This window comes from Phacochoerus africanus, chromosome 4, assembly GCF_016906955.1.
Source record: "Phacochoerus africanus isolate WHEZ1 chromosome 4, ROS_Pafr_v1, whole genome shotgun sequence".
NCBI lineage: Eukaryota > Metazoa > Chordata > Mammalia > Artiodactyla > Suidae > Phacochoerus > Phacochoerus africanus.
Genome location: NC_062547.1, coordinates 576,183 through 590,251, shown reverse-complemented (window position 1 = coordinate 590,251; position 14,069 = coordinate 576,183). Strand labels below are relative to the sequence as shown.

Genomic DNA, 14,069 nt, shown 5'->3' with positions numbered 1-14,069 from the left:
GACCCCGGCCAGGGGCCGGCGAGTGGGTGAAGGATCTGGCAAGGCTGCCACAGCTGTGGCACAGGTGGCAACTGTGGCTGGCATCTGATCCCTGGCCCCGGAACTCCATGTGCCACAGGGCCGCCAAAAAAGAAAAAAACCCTTGGGGCAAGGATGGGACTCGCTCTCCCTGCCTGCCACCAGGCATCGTCTCAGTCCTTGACCCAACTCGGGCCCCAGGGCCCCATTTTAAAACGGGGCCGCTTCCTCCTTCGAGACCATTTGTCTTCTGCATCTTGGCCAAGATGTGCAACCCGCCCTCCACCACAGAGGGGAGGGCTGACCTCATCACGCAGCCTCAGCTCCCACCTCCCCCAGAGCCCGCTAACCGGGACCCACCCGCCCTGAGACCCTCCTGAGAAAACCCCTCCCACCGCTCCTCGTGACACGTCAACTGTGTCAACGCCATACCAAAGCCAGAAGCACTGTGAAGGCAGATACCAAAATCAGCAAACACCTTGGGAAAATTGCTCGTTTCTGTTTTCTAATGGAGCACAATTCGATTTATTTTGTTAGGCTGGGAGCAGAGTTCTTTAACTTACTCCTGCTGCACCAGAGGCTGACAGAAGCCGTCTAATGCCCCGGTGGCTCAGGAGGGTAAGGGTCTGGCGTCGTCGCTGCCGTGGCCTGGGTTCCATCGCTGACCCAGGAACTTCCGCATGCCGCCAGCACAGCAAAAAAAAAAAAAAAAAATCTGAAACGAAAAGAAATACTTTCTAACACCCACTGTGGTGTCGAAATTAAACCCCAGTGCAACCTCAGTCAGGCCAGACTCTGTGCCGGGGCGGGGGGAGGCACCCACGGATGCCAGCCATTTCATCACTGACTGGGGAGCGGAGGTGGACCAAACACGCTGATGGAAAAAGAGTGCTCGGCAAGGCCACAGGCGGACAGGACCCCTTCCTGAAGCGGGCTCGGAACTACCTTTCGGAGGTGTCTAAGCACCTGCGCGTGCCCCCGTTAGCCCCTCTGCCCTCCCTCTAGGCCCTCCCCTCCTCCACACAGGGGACTCCCTCAGGGCGAGGACCCGCCCACCCTGTGGGGACCCCGAAGGCAGCAGGTGCTGGGTAGGATGCAGGCACCAGCAAGAGCTCACCTCCACTCACCTGCAGGCACCTGGCGGGGGGGGGGGGGACCACACGCTCACTCCCTCCCTCCGAACCCCAGAGAGGGACAGGCCCAGAAGCCACCCCTGACCCAAACCTGAGGCCCATCTGCCCCGGAACTCACAGCTGCTCCTGCTCAGCCTTTAGGAGGAGGCGCAGCCGGGACCTCGGGCCATAGGCGGGCACCCCCCCGACCCCCGCATCCTGGAGGCACAGCTCGCGGGCAGGGGGACCACACAAAGCTTCCTGGCAGCACAGCACCAAACGAGCTGACCACAGATTTCCAGAAGGACTTTCAATTCTTGGAGCCTTAGAAGTTTTGAAACCTGAGCTAAGGAGGACAGCCTCAGGCCCGAGAGCCTGCGAGTGACCCTCAAGGAAGACAGAGCCCCTCCTGCTCCGGGGCGCCGGCCTGAGCCCCTCAACTCACATGCCTTTTCCGACCACACCCCTGAGTCTCCCCCTCCGGGCCGACTGATTTTTTGGAGCCAGGAAACACCATCTAATCCTACAATGACACAGCCTTTCCAATAATTCCGCAACTACAAAATCAAATCGTGACACACGTTGTTGCCAAAAAAAAAACAAACAAACAAATCCCACCGCAGAGTGAGAATCATCCTAAGAGGAAAGAGAAATAACCCGCTTAATTAGATGTCTGGCATGAGCATGGACTCCTCGCCAGGACGCTCCAACTGCCCATAAAAGACAGCGACCCTCAGAGCAGCCGGAGGGACACTCGGGGAAGGAGACACAGGTAATTCCTAGAAGCCGCAACCACCAACCTTGGCAGCAAAATTCAACCAGACCAAACACTTCCTTCCCCTGCAGCCGCCTCGTCACATACTTCCTAAGTCAGTTTCTAAGGAATATAAATTATGCATAAGCGTGCAAAAGAAAATGCAAGAAGAGCATTTTTTACAAAAAGTCAGCACTTTTTAAAAGCACATTTTTTTAAATGTAGACAAGACTAAAATAAAGCCTAACATTTTTAAAAGCCTCTAAAAGTTAAAATGCAGACTGACAAACCGATTCCGACTTTTACTACTACGCACAGGAACCAAGTGCCAACCCTACGTCTCATTTCTACACTGAAGTTTAAGCTGAATTTAAATTTGTACGTTGGTTCCTCCATGTCCAATTTATGACTCACAACAAACGGAGTTTTACAGACAAGTGAAATTTTCAAAGCTTCATCATACTAAACACCCAAAGGAGCGCCCGCCCGGCTCCAACACAGATAACAGAATCGGAGGCCTCAGGCCGAGCGACAGCCACACGGGGCAGGGCACCGCCCGTCGCCCTACTGCCCCACTCGTTCAGCACTGTGCCCCGGAGCCGCGGCCCGCCTGCTCCCAGAACAGGGCAAACGCGCTCTCTGCCAACGCCCTTCCTCCGACTGCGGGCCCGGAGGGAGGGGTCAGGCGAGAGGCCTCCAGGCGCGACGGAAGGTCCGGTCGAGTCACCTGCGCCGCCCCAGCCCCGGCGCCAGCTGCCGGGAGGAAGCCCCGGTCCGGGGCGCCCCGGTTCTTGGGGTTCTTGGGCCGTCGCCGCTGAGTCCGACGACGCTCTCAGCAGCGTCGTCCCTGCTCGGCCTCGACCTCGTGTTGACGCGGCGGCGGCGGCGGCGGCAGGGGCATGAAGCGCCGCGGCGCCCATGTGCGCGAAGGTGACCAAATTCCAAAGCAATCGAACAACTGGCAAGTCAACTTCACCTTCCCGACTTCCTTCTTCCTCCTGCCAGAGCCTGGGGGGCCTCCGGAGCTGCGCCGCACGGCTTCACCCGCGCAGCACCCCCGAGAGCGCCCGTGCAGACCAGGTCAGAGGCTGGAGCCGGGCTGCCCGTGCAAGTGCAGCGCAGCCATGAGGATGCACGTGGCTGGGGCGCAGGCCGGCAGCTGCAGCTCCACTTCGAGCCCCCGCCTGAGACCCTCCACCTGTGCAGGCGCGGCCCGGAAAAGAAAAAGGAGACGGACCGCCGACGAGAGACGCCCACCTCAGAGGCCGCTGAAGAGTGCTCCCGGCCCACTTCTGCACACCTTCCCAGGGATCTGCATGTGCTTCAGAATAAAAAACATTTAAAGGGAGTTCCCGTCACGGCTCAGCAGCAATGAATCCGACAGTACCCGTGCGGACACAGGTTCTATCCCTGGCCTCGCTTAGTAAGTTAAGGATCCGGCTGGCGTTGCCGTGAGCTGTGGTGTAGGTCACAGACGTGGCTCGGATCTGGCATGGCTGTGGCTGCGGTGTAGGCCAGCAGCTACAACTCTGATTCAACCCCTGGCCTGGGAACCTCCATATGCTGCGAGCATGGCCCCCAAAAAGGCAAAAAATACTTAAAAACTGGGGCTAAACAAAAGGATTAGAATCTTTTTAACGTCGATTTTAAAAAAGGAATGAGAAAAACAGATTACTAACCCCCACACGTTGGGCTCGCATCAGCCAGATTCCGTGGCCCCCGGGTTGAGAACAGTAAGAGCGGGTCGAGCTAAATTTACGGGGCACTGAGCTGGTTCACCACCTGCACCACGGAAGCACCACGGGCCCCTGTGGCACAGGGACACCGAGCACGGCACCTGTCAAACCCTGGAGCACAGGCAACGCTGCCAAGGCCAAGAGGAGCCACAGCCGCAGCCCCTCCGGCCTCCCAAGAGTAAACCGGGGGGCTCGCTCCCTTCAAGGGGGAGGTTTAAGAGACTGCGGGGCGCGGAAAGGTAAAAGGAAGCCGCGAATCACAGCCTGAAGCGAGGCCGCAGCTCAGCTGAGGCCACGCGGGCTCGGCGGCCGTGGCTTCGGGTCACGCACGGAGCGGGTGCCCTCTCCAGACGGCCTGGCAACCTCGGCCACCCTCACGACACGAAAAGAGCAGGCACACAAAACCAGAGCCAGGCAGGGGAGCGGGAGCGGGACGGCTCTCCGCCACGGAGGGCTCAAGCTGAGCCCGGCTCTGACCTGGGTTCACTTTCCAGCCCCAGTGCGCACACGCGTCCGGGGTCGGCGGGGCCCCGTGCGCACGGGGCCCTTTAGACACACCAGGCCCAGGGTCACCGCCTCATGCCACCTGCCCCGGCGCCTTCACCGCCCTGCCCCTGCGAGCAGGCCGGGGCGGGGGGGGGGGGCGATGAGGCAGCAGCAGCCGCAGCCCCCCTCATGCATCTTCCCGCAAAGGAAGAGCTCGGCGCGGTGACCAGTGACAGCTAACAGGACAGTGAGGTCGGAAAGCCGGTGGGGGGGGGCTGTTGCCCAGCGCCCGCCCGCTGAAGGTCCTCCAGGGCACAAGCGGTCCAACTCACTGGTCCATGCCAGTGGCTCTCAAAGCGAGGTTGCGGGGGAAGGCGGCTTGGGGAGGCACCTTTGCCCCGAAGGGCGCCAGCTGAAACGTCTCTTTGGCTGACACCACGTCACAACTGAAGCAAGAAGAGCCCAGGGACGCTCCACCCAACGGAGGACGAGCCCCGAACGTCCTGGCGTGGGGGTGGGGGACGTCTGTCCCCCCGTCAGTCCACAAGCCACGTCCCTGCCGTGTGGCAGCCCAGCCCGGCCCAGGCCTAGAGGCAGGTGAGGAGGTGGCCAGGAAATCGGGTTTCAATCTCAATGAGCCACCAACGCGGTCTTCCCCCAAAGTGGAAGGACAGACGTCCGAGCGAACGGCGGGCTGCAGAGCCTCGGCCAAGGCGTCTCTGAAGCCGGGGCACACGCGCCCCCCGCCTTGCGGACGCGTCAGGGTTGTGAAGGCCACCGCCTTGGGAGTGAGCGACGCGGCCGCGGAAGAGAGGGGTCCAAGAGGGGCCAGTCTCCACACCGAGCTCGTGCGGAGAAAGGGCAGGGACGGAAGACCTGACCTCGCTCGTGTGGGTCCTCCATCCCGGGGAGGGGGGGGCCAGCAGCATCCACCAGTAGGTGAAGCGAAGCGTTTTCCAACACACGCAGCAAACCTGAGGCCTTAAACCCACCGGCAAACATCTGGCCGCTGACAACTAAGAAATAAGCCGGGCAGGAAACTGGCTTGGTGTTTATTTGTTTCGTTAAACAAAGGGGACATTACCTGAAAACGAACAGGCGTTTCCGCCGCCCAAGCCAAATTTTCTGGCGGACCCAGCCAGGGTGCACCCACAGGCCTCCCGCCCGCTGCGCCTTTTGATACGGACTTTTCCCCTCCGAGGGGACTCAGCTGTCTGGTCGAAAACCGCAGGCCGAGCCGTTCCCCCAGCCGTCGCACCCCCCACCGCCCGGGGCCCAGAATCCCCGGGGAACAGGTCATTTTAACCAGAGCCTAATACGCCGCAGAAGCCGGGTCCACGGGGCAAGACACGGGTTTCGCTGTGCCCGCTCGCAGTGAAAATCCGCGCTGTTTTGGAAAATGCTGGGTTAAATGCTCCATTACTAGAAAGACCGGCGGACTGCTCCAGATGACATCATGCTGGGGAGGGGCGTCCCCGCCAGACGCCCCTCGGCGGTGCCACAGGCCCCGGCGCGGGCGGGGGACGCCGCCCCACACCCCCGCACCCCGGACCCCCGCTCCTCGCCCGCCAGGTCCACGTCCTGGGCTCCAGCTCCGCACCCCCGGACCCCTGCCCGCCAGGTCCGCGTCCCAGCCCCCAGGAGGGCCCCGCCCGTCAGGTCCGCGCCCCAGCCCCCAGCCCCCGAAGTTCCCTGCCCCCCAGGTCCGCACCTGGGACCCCAACCCCCAGCCCCCACCCAGAGGACCACGTCCTGGACCCCAGCCCCGCACCCCCCGGACCCCCGCCCGCCAGGTCCGCGCCCCCGATCCCAGCCCCCGAAGGACCCCTTCGGCCAGCTCCCCCAGCCCGGCCCGCGCCCCCACCCCCGCTGCCCCCCGCAGGCCCAGCCGCTCACAGTTGCGGATATCCGAGATGAAGACGGCCAGGCCCCGCATCCCGTCCCCCTTGGACACGGCCGGCATCTTCGGGCCCGGGGAGCGGCCTGGGCCGGCGGGCCGGGAGGAGGAGCGGGCAACGGGCTGCGGGAGCGGGAGCGGGAGCGGGGAGGAGCCGCCTCAGCCGAGCCGCCTCAGGCTCCAGCGCCGCTTTCGGGGCCGCCGCGCGCGCGCACGCACGCACGCTCGCAGCCGCGCGCGCGGCCGCGGCGGCAGGGCCGCGGGAGCGAGCACGGCGGCGGCGGGCGCGTAGAGGCCGGGCCGGGCAGGGCCGGGCCGGGCCGGGGTGGGGCGGGGCGGCAGGGGCGGCAGGGGCGGGGCGGGGCGCCGCAGGTTCCGCAGATTCCCGTCCCTGGCCCTGACCGCAGCCCCGGACCGCTCACGGCCCGGCCCGGCCCACAGCCTGGGCAGCCTGCCGCCGGCCTTGAGGGCCGCGCTGCACATCACCCAGACTGTCCAGGTCCGCCCCTTCCTTCCCAAAGGAGGAAACTGCCACCCCCAACCCCTGACAGCACCAGGTGACCTGGACTCAGTCTTTCTTGCTTGTTTTATGGAGGTTCCCGGGCCAGGGTTCGAATCAGAACTGCAGCCGCAAGCCTACACCACAGCCACGGCAACACCAGATCCAAGCCACATTTGCACCCTGTACCATGGCCCGCCCTCATGACGAACCTGAACCCACTGAGCTAAGCCTGGGATCCAACCCGTGCAGAGACAACGTTGGGTCCTTCACCGGCTGAGCCGCAGCAGGAACTCCCAGGGCCCAGCCTTGAATCCGATTCCTCAGTCATCACCTTCGCCGTTCGCCACTGTTGCCACCACCCACCTCCGCAGCCCGCAGGGGTGTGGCCCCCCTGCAGTGCCCGGCAGGGGCCTCGAGGGGCACAGACCCCCCGGGGGTCTGGAGAGCAGATGGCCCTGTCCAGCTCTCCTTCGTGAAGCAGGATAGCTCTGAAAAGGGTCCTCAGTCCAGGGTTATCCAGGCTCTGTACCTGGGACTGGCCCAGAGCCAACCTAGCTCACTTCCTGGGCCTCCCTGGGTGAACCCTGGCAAAGAGGCCAGGTTCCCGCACGCCAAACACCAGAGCTCTGGGCCTCTGGAACCCCTGAGGGAAGCCCGAAGCCATGGAGACCTGCATCCTCATAAGGCAGCAATTTCACCACCTTCCAAGACCTTCCAAAAGGCTGGGCCAGAAGAGGGCTTCCTAGAGGAGAGACACCCCCCCCCCAGGGCCCGCTTCTCCAGGCCTGGAGATGATCTTACCGTAGCCAGGTCAGAGGACCGAGACAGGCGGACCCTTATCCACCCCCAGCAGCCGCTCACAGGGCAGGACAATACCGAGAAGCTGCTGGGGCTCCCGTGGGGCATGGACAGAGGGCAAGCTCCTTCCACGGTGGAGGGGCCTTCTCGGAGCAGGGGCTGGGGGCGGGCAGGCGTGCCCCCTCTCGGTGCTGACTCTGGGCTCTCCAAGCCTCCTGGGAGTCCTACAAGTGTGTGCTGGGGGCGGGGGAGGTCCCAAAGCTGATAACACACTGAGGGCTGTGCCAAAGACCCCAGCCCCCTGCGGTGGTGCCTTCAGCTGCCCTTCCCATCAGTGAGCAGGCTGCGGGCCTGAGTGATACCACCCTCCCTGACCACAGTCACTCCTCAGCGAGGGACAGGCCATTTTCAGCAGCGGGCAGTGCTTTGTTTCTTGGGTTTTGTGAACCGGACGTGTGCCCTGTTCTAGGCATTGGCGGTTCCCAGGCCCTCTTCTTTCTGTGGCCAAGAAGGGGGTGGCCCCTGCACTCGCATTCTGAACGAGAAGCAATGAAGGCCGGGGACCCCAGAGCCCACAGCACGGCCGTGGTGACCAGGGGGTCCTACTAGCTGCTGTGTCTCAGCTCCTCCCCGGGCCTGTCGGCTTCACGAGTGACCAAGCTTCCTTCCCACGATCTTGACAGTGGGTTGCAGACCGTGGTCCTTCCAGAAAACTGGTCTAGGCTAGAGGGCCCGGGCAGCCGCGCGTCTCCAGGGACTGGGTGTGGCAGTCCCGGGCCCCCAGTGGCTACCTGAGCGCGTCAGGAATAACGACGCGCTTGGCCAGGCTCCAGGAACTGAGGGTGTCCGCGCCTCGGACGGTGCATGGAGTGGGAGGACTCAAAAGAGTCTGTGGCAGGTGGGTGCTCTGGGGGGTCCCGAGCACCTGGAAAACGGTGATGCTCGCAGCCCCCTGATGTCATTACGCAGAGGCAGGCCCTGCCCATGACTGCAGGTCTCACCTCCCGTCCCCACACTCAGCAGACCCAGACCCCGCCAGGGGAACTGATGGTGTTCCCAGCTGCATTCAGGGGGCGCTGGGGCCCTGGGCAGGGGGCCAGGGAGGGGAGAGGAGGGAACGGGGCAGCCAGGGCATCATCCCATCACCCTCCACTACTCCTGTCCCCGCATTGGACAGAGTTGTCCCCATACCTGAAGACTGTCATGACATCCTTGGAAGGGGCCACTTTGTCAGTGAAAAGTCAGTTCCCCTGAAAGGGCCCTGGCCCCGCCCCATCCCCTGGGACCTGGGAGAGTCAGGCCCCCACACGAAATCACACCCAGATGGGGAGGCTTAGCTGCCAGAAGGACTTCGAGAGGCTGAGTTTCGATCGGCAGAACTCTGCAGGTGTGAGTAGAATGTACACTGAGAGCAGGCCTGGGGTGGCAGACCCTGCCCCCTGCAGCTCCCAGCCATCTGGGCCAGCCGAGTCGGCCAGGCAGCCAACTTCCTGGAAGCTAGACTCGGTGGCCCATGTTAGAACAGGCTTGAGATGCCAGTAATTCCTGCATCTCATGCAGAGAAAGAAATTCAGAGATTCATTCGCTCTCAGTTCTGGCGGTTGGAGGCTGTTGACCACAGTGTCACAGGACTGGTTCCTTCCGAGGCTGTGACGAGCATCTGGCCCAGACCGGTGTCCTCAGCTTACAGGGGCCGTCTTCCCTCTGCGCATCTCTCTTTGTCCAAATCCCTGCCCCCCCTTCTTTTCTTTTTAGGGCCACCCGTGCGGCACGTGGACATTCCCAGGCTAGGGAGCAAATCGGAGCTACAGCTGCCGGCCACAGCCACAGCCACCGGCTCCAAGCTGCATCTGAGAGCTACACCACAGCTCATGGCAGCACTGGATCCCTGCCCCACGGAGCGAGGCGGAGGTCGAACCCACATCCTCATGGATGCTAGTGGAGTTCATTTGCAGTGTGCCACAAGGGGGACGCCTCCCCCTTTTAACAGAGACACTTGTCATGTCAGACAAGTGCGAACTTGTCTCAATGAATTCCGTCTGCAAGGACCCAAATCCGTCCCATCTGGAGGTTAGGGGCTGACGATTTCAACATGTGAATTTCAGGGGAACACAATTCAACCCAGGACAGAAGGTGATACGAGGACATGTGGGGACCTGACTTTGAGTGCCCGGCCCCCCCTTCCATCCCTCCTACCTACTCGGAGCACAGTTCTGCTGGCTGCAGCTGCATTTTGGACCCTGAGGGTAAATGCCACACCCTGCGCTGCGCTAGCCCTCCGGTCACCGGCCACCGGCCACGGTGTTTGTGCTGAGGCTGGGGGCTCTGTTACACCCCCTCCACACGACAGGAATTCATACCTACTGCCCTGCCCGAGGGCACGGTGTCATCGGAGTCTGTGGTGCTCCAGGGCCTGAGACTTGTCAGGATGTCCCCACCCTGTCCTGTGGCTGGTCATCCAGACCACATCCCGTCTGTGCCCCTTGGGCTCAGAGGGGTCTTATAAGCACTGCCAGTCACCCGTCCCAGGCACAGGAGCAAAGCAGCTGGTGACAGCCACCCAGGGAGGGTAGAGGAGGTGGCTAGAAAATCCGGCTGCTTCCCAGGATGCTGCCAGATCAGGCATCCTGCTCACCCCTAAAGCAGGGACCCATGACCTGCTGAAAATGACACCCCGACCTTAAAGGCCAGAACAGCCACACCGGTAGCCAGCAGGCCGTCCATCACTGAACGGGTCTCCTGCTTTGGGGTGTTTATCTCAGGCCCACATTCACCACTGAGTCTCCTTCCTCTAAGGGCCTGGCCAGGGTGAGCTGATAGAATACATGCCAATTTTTTTTTTTTTCTTTTTAGGGCTGCACCCACGACATATGGAAGTTCCCAGGCTAGGGGATGAATCGGAGCTGCAGCTGCCGGCCTGCACCACAGCCACAGCAACACTGGACCAGAGTTGTGTCTGTGACCTACACCACAGCTCACGGCAACGCCAGACCCCTAGCCCACTGAGCGAGGCCAGGGATGAACCCACATCTTTATGGACTCATTTCCGCTGAGCCACAGTGGGAACTCCCAGGCCAATTTTCAGATGAGCCTGAGAAAAACATCTTAAGGAAAGAAAATCTACCCAAACTACCGGTTTGGGCTTTTCGGCACCGCTGGGCTGGTGTCCCGGGGCTGCTCTGACCTGTATCTGGAAGCTGGTGGATTAGCAACACCAGAAATGGCCACAGGCCCAAGACCGAGGGGCGCAGGGCTGGTTCCCCGGAGGCTGCGGGGGGGCTCCATCCCCTGCCTTGCATAGTTCTGGTGGCTCTGGGGCTGCAGGACCCCGATCTCTGTCTCCATCACCCCGTGTCTGGGTCGCGAATCTCCTCTCTCTCCTCCTCTAGGGACCCCAGTCACTGGGCTGAGGGCTGACCCTGCGTCCAAGACGATGTTTTTTAAAGTACACTGTGTTCTGTTTGTTTTTGGTTTTGTTAACTTATTTTTGGCCACGCCCACAGCATATAGAAGTTCCAGGGCCAGGGACTGAACTGGCGCCACAGCAGTGACCCGAGCCGCAGCAGTGACAATGCCAGATCCTTAACCTGGTGAGCCACCAGGGAACTCCCAACAGGATCCTTAATCCTATCTGTGCAGACCCTATTTCCCAACAGGGTCACTGTCAAGGTGCTGGGAGTTGGGATGTGGACAACCTTCCAAGGTCCCTCCACTCCGCTTGCCCACAACGGCCACCAAGAAAGGCTCCCGACACGGGTGCCGCCTCTCCCCTTTCGTTAGGGGCTTTTGTAAAGTTGACGGGGACGGTGAGAAGCACAAACCCCGTGACTGCCACTACACAGCCCATGACCCCGGGCGGGGCCCCCCATGCACCGCCGAAGCCACCCTCTGGGCTCAGGGCTGCCCTGCTCAGACCGGACCCCGCACCAGACAGCGTGCAATGCCCGAGGCACAGCCGCCACCCTGGCCCAGGCCAGATGGCCTGTGCATGGGACAGAGCAGAGCTGCTGTGCTGGCTCTGGAGCTGGGTCTGGAAGCTTCTGCCACACGTGACGGGCCCCGCTCCCTGTCCTTTCGTGCTCGGGACTTTGCTTGCGCCAGCACCCAGGGAGGAGGTCTCCCGCCAGGGGCAGGGGTGGGCTCAGCAGCAGGAAATCCTGACATGCGTCCCTCTTCCTGGCCTTCCGGCCTCGCGCTGAATGTTGGGAGGCCCAGGAGCGATAGGACACAGTCTGTAATAGTGACTTGGGCCCTGCCCTCGGGCTGACACCCCCCCCCCACCGCTGTGGCCTCCCCTTTCAAATGAGGCGAGTCACGGGTTGCCCCTGCCGGAAAGTCCTTCCCTTGTGCTGACTCGGCAAAGGAAGGGGGGCTCAGGCTGCCCGCGGGCACAGGGACAGGCCACACCCCAGCCCTCCCCCAGGAGCCCAGGCCAGCCCAGGGAAGACACCAGCCTGGCCCCCAGAAGCCCCACAGCCTCCAAGCACCTGCAACAACCAGGCGTGAGTGCTCTTGGGGTGTCAACCTGGTAATGGGCTCCCCAGAGCGAGCCGGGGATGCTGTCAAGGCCATCCTGGGGAGGCAGCCTCAGACTGGGGATGCTCGGCTGGTGCCCGGGGGTGTCCCCAGAACATAGAGGGGTTCAGTGGCAGCAGGAGAACTCGTCTTTAAAGGCCCTCTTGCCCCACGGAGCCTGTCTGCCCTCGTGTGTCCTCTGGTGCCAACTGCGGATGGGGTGGGGTGGGCAGACTGAGGGTGGGCCAGACCTGGGTTCGCAGCTCAGAGCCTGGACCTGGCAGAGCAGGCCACGCCTCAAGCAGGAGGGCCAGGAATGGAGGCTGAAGGTCAGGTTTAGGGCCTGAGCAAGGGGTTTATACTCAGATTTACATTACGTCGACATAATTAGGATTCAATTTACCGAAGTAATAAATTCAGAACCTAATATTTTAAGCGGTTAAGCTCAATTTTACAAACCCTCGTACCCCTCTATGAGCCTGGGGATTTGCTGTCATTTGTGGGTCTATGCGTGGTATTTGATCCCATCATACAAACGCAGTTAAGCATTTTCAACATTGCAGACCAAATTTGTATCGATCTTCTATTTACTTTTTTATTTTGTCTTTTGAGGGCCACACACATGGTATACGGAGGTTCCCAGGCTAGGGATTGAATTGGAGCTGCTGCTGCCGGCCGACGCCACAGCCACAGCCACGCCAGATCCGAGCCATGTCTGCGACCTACACCACAGCTCATGGCAAGGCTGGATCCTTAACCCACAGAGCGAGGCCAGGAATCGAACCCATGTCCTCATGGGTACTAGTCCGTGAGGACTAGTAACAAAACTAGCACGTTACCGCTGAGGCACAACAGGAACTCCAAACTGAATTTATAAATTAAATACTTTTGTAGTTCCCGTCGTAGTGCCATGGAAACGAATCCAACTAGGAACCATAACGTTGCGTGCGGGTTCAATCCCCAGCCTCGCTCAGTGGGTTAGGATCCGGTGTTGCCGTGAGCTGTGGTGTAGGTCGCAGACTTGGCTCGGATCCTGTGTGGCTGTGGCTGTGGTGGAGGCTGGCAGCTGTAGCTTCGATTGGACCCCTAGCCTGGGAACCTCCATGTGCTGTGGGCGCGGCCCTGAAAAGCAAAATGAATGAATGAATGAATGAAATACTTTTTACTTCTATGTACCCGGCTTATTGGAACTAACAACATAATCTCAGGTGCTTTTCGAGCTCATGTACTCAACAGATCAAGTACTTAAAATGGTGAACCCCGAGTCATCTTAAATGTTCCGGAAACATGAAATGCCAACTACCGTCACGTTTGGCCTAACACGTAAACATGAACACTTTGGTTCTCAATCGCTTCAACCTGCCCAGGCCTCATTCTAAATCCTCCTGTGACGGGGTGAAGTCTACCCATTTAAAGAAGTCAGCTTTTGGAGTTCCCGTCACGGTGCAGTGGTTAACAAAATCCGACTAGGAACCATGAGGTTGTGGGTTCGATCCCTGGCCTTTCCCAGTGGGTTAAGGATCTGGCATTGCCGTCAGCTGTGGTGTAGGCCAGCAGTGACAGCTCTGATCGGACCCCTCCCTAGTCTGGGAACCTCCATGTACCACGGGTGCGGCCCTAGAAAAGACAAAAAAGTAAAATAAAGAAATTGGGTTTCTTTCTTTCTTTCTTTTTTCTTTTTTTGTCTTGTCTTTTTAGGACCACACCTGCGGCATGTGGAGGTTCCCAGGCTAGGGGTCCAATCGGAGCTGTCACTGCTGGCCTACACCATAGCCACAGCCAGGCGGGATCCAAGCTAGAAGTCAGCTGTCAATCCACAAGCTACGCCAGCTGGGGGACAACTCCACAGGACCCCCAAACCCTGCTCTGAAGGGGGCTCTGAAGAGGGGACTGGCAGTGGGCTCCCGCCCCTCCTTCCTGCCTGCTCTTGAGGCCTGCAGTGCTGGCCCAGACTGAACCCTGAGTGACTCTTTAGCTCCAAAGAGCTCGGCACTCAATGGCATCTTAAGGTGACTAAGTGCCTTGCTGAGAACTGTGGCCTTGCCGGGGTCTCCTTGGTGTGCCTAGAATTGCAACCAGCACAGCCTCCTGGGGTCGTCTCCGGAGCTCTGCCTGACCTGGGATCTCCACGCCAAAGATCAGACCTCAGGCCTGAGCTGGGTGCCAAAAACACAGGACACCCGGTGACACTTGAAAGTGGGTACAAGACAGTCCTCAGCGCACACACCAGGCCCCAGCCCCAAGGAAGATG

The 14,069-nt window shown here is 60.8% G+C and overlaps 1 protein-coding gene across 2 annotated transcripts in view; it reads right to left on the bottom strand.

The window, feature by feature from the left end:
* Positions 1-6,207, bottom strand: part of AP2A2 (adaptor related protein complex 2 subunit alpha 2) — a 44,312-nt gene extending 38,105 nt beyond the window's left edge. For both annotated transcript variants that reach the window (XM_047774902.1, XM_047774904.1), the window contains exon 1: positions 6,003-6,207. In XM_047774902.1, coding sequence (XP_047630858.1) covers positions 6,003-6,069 — 67 coding nt within the window. In that variant the 5' untranslated portion in view covers positions 6,070-6,207. The remainder of the gene's footprint in view (positions 1-6,002) is intronic.
* Between the last annotated feature and the right edge of the window lie 7,862 nt (positions 6,208-14,069).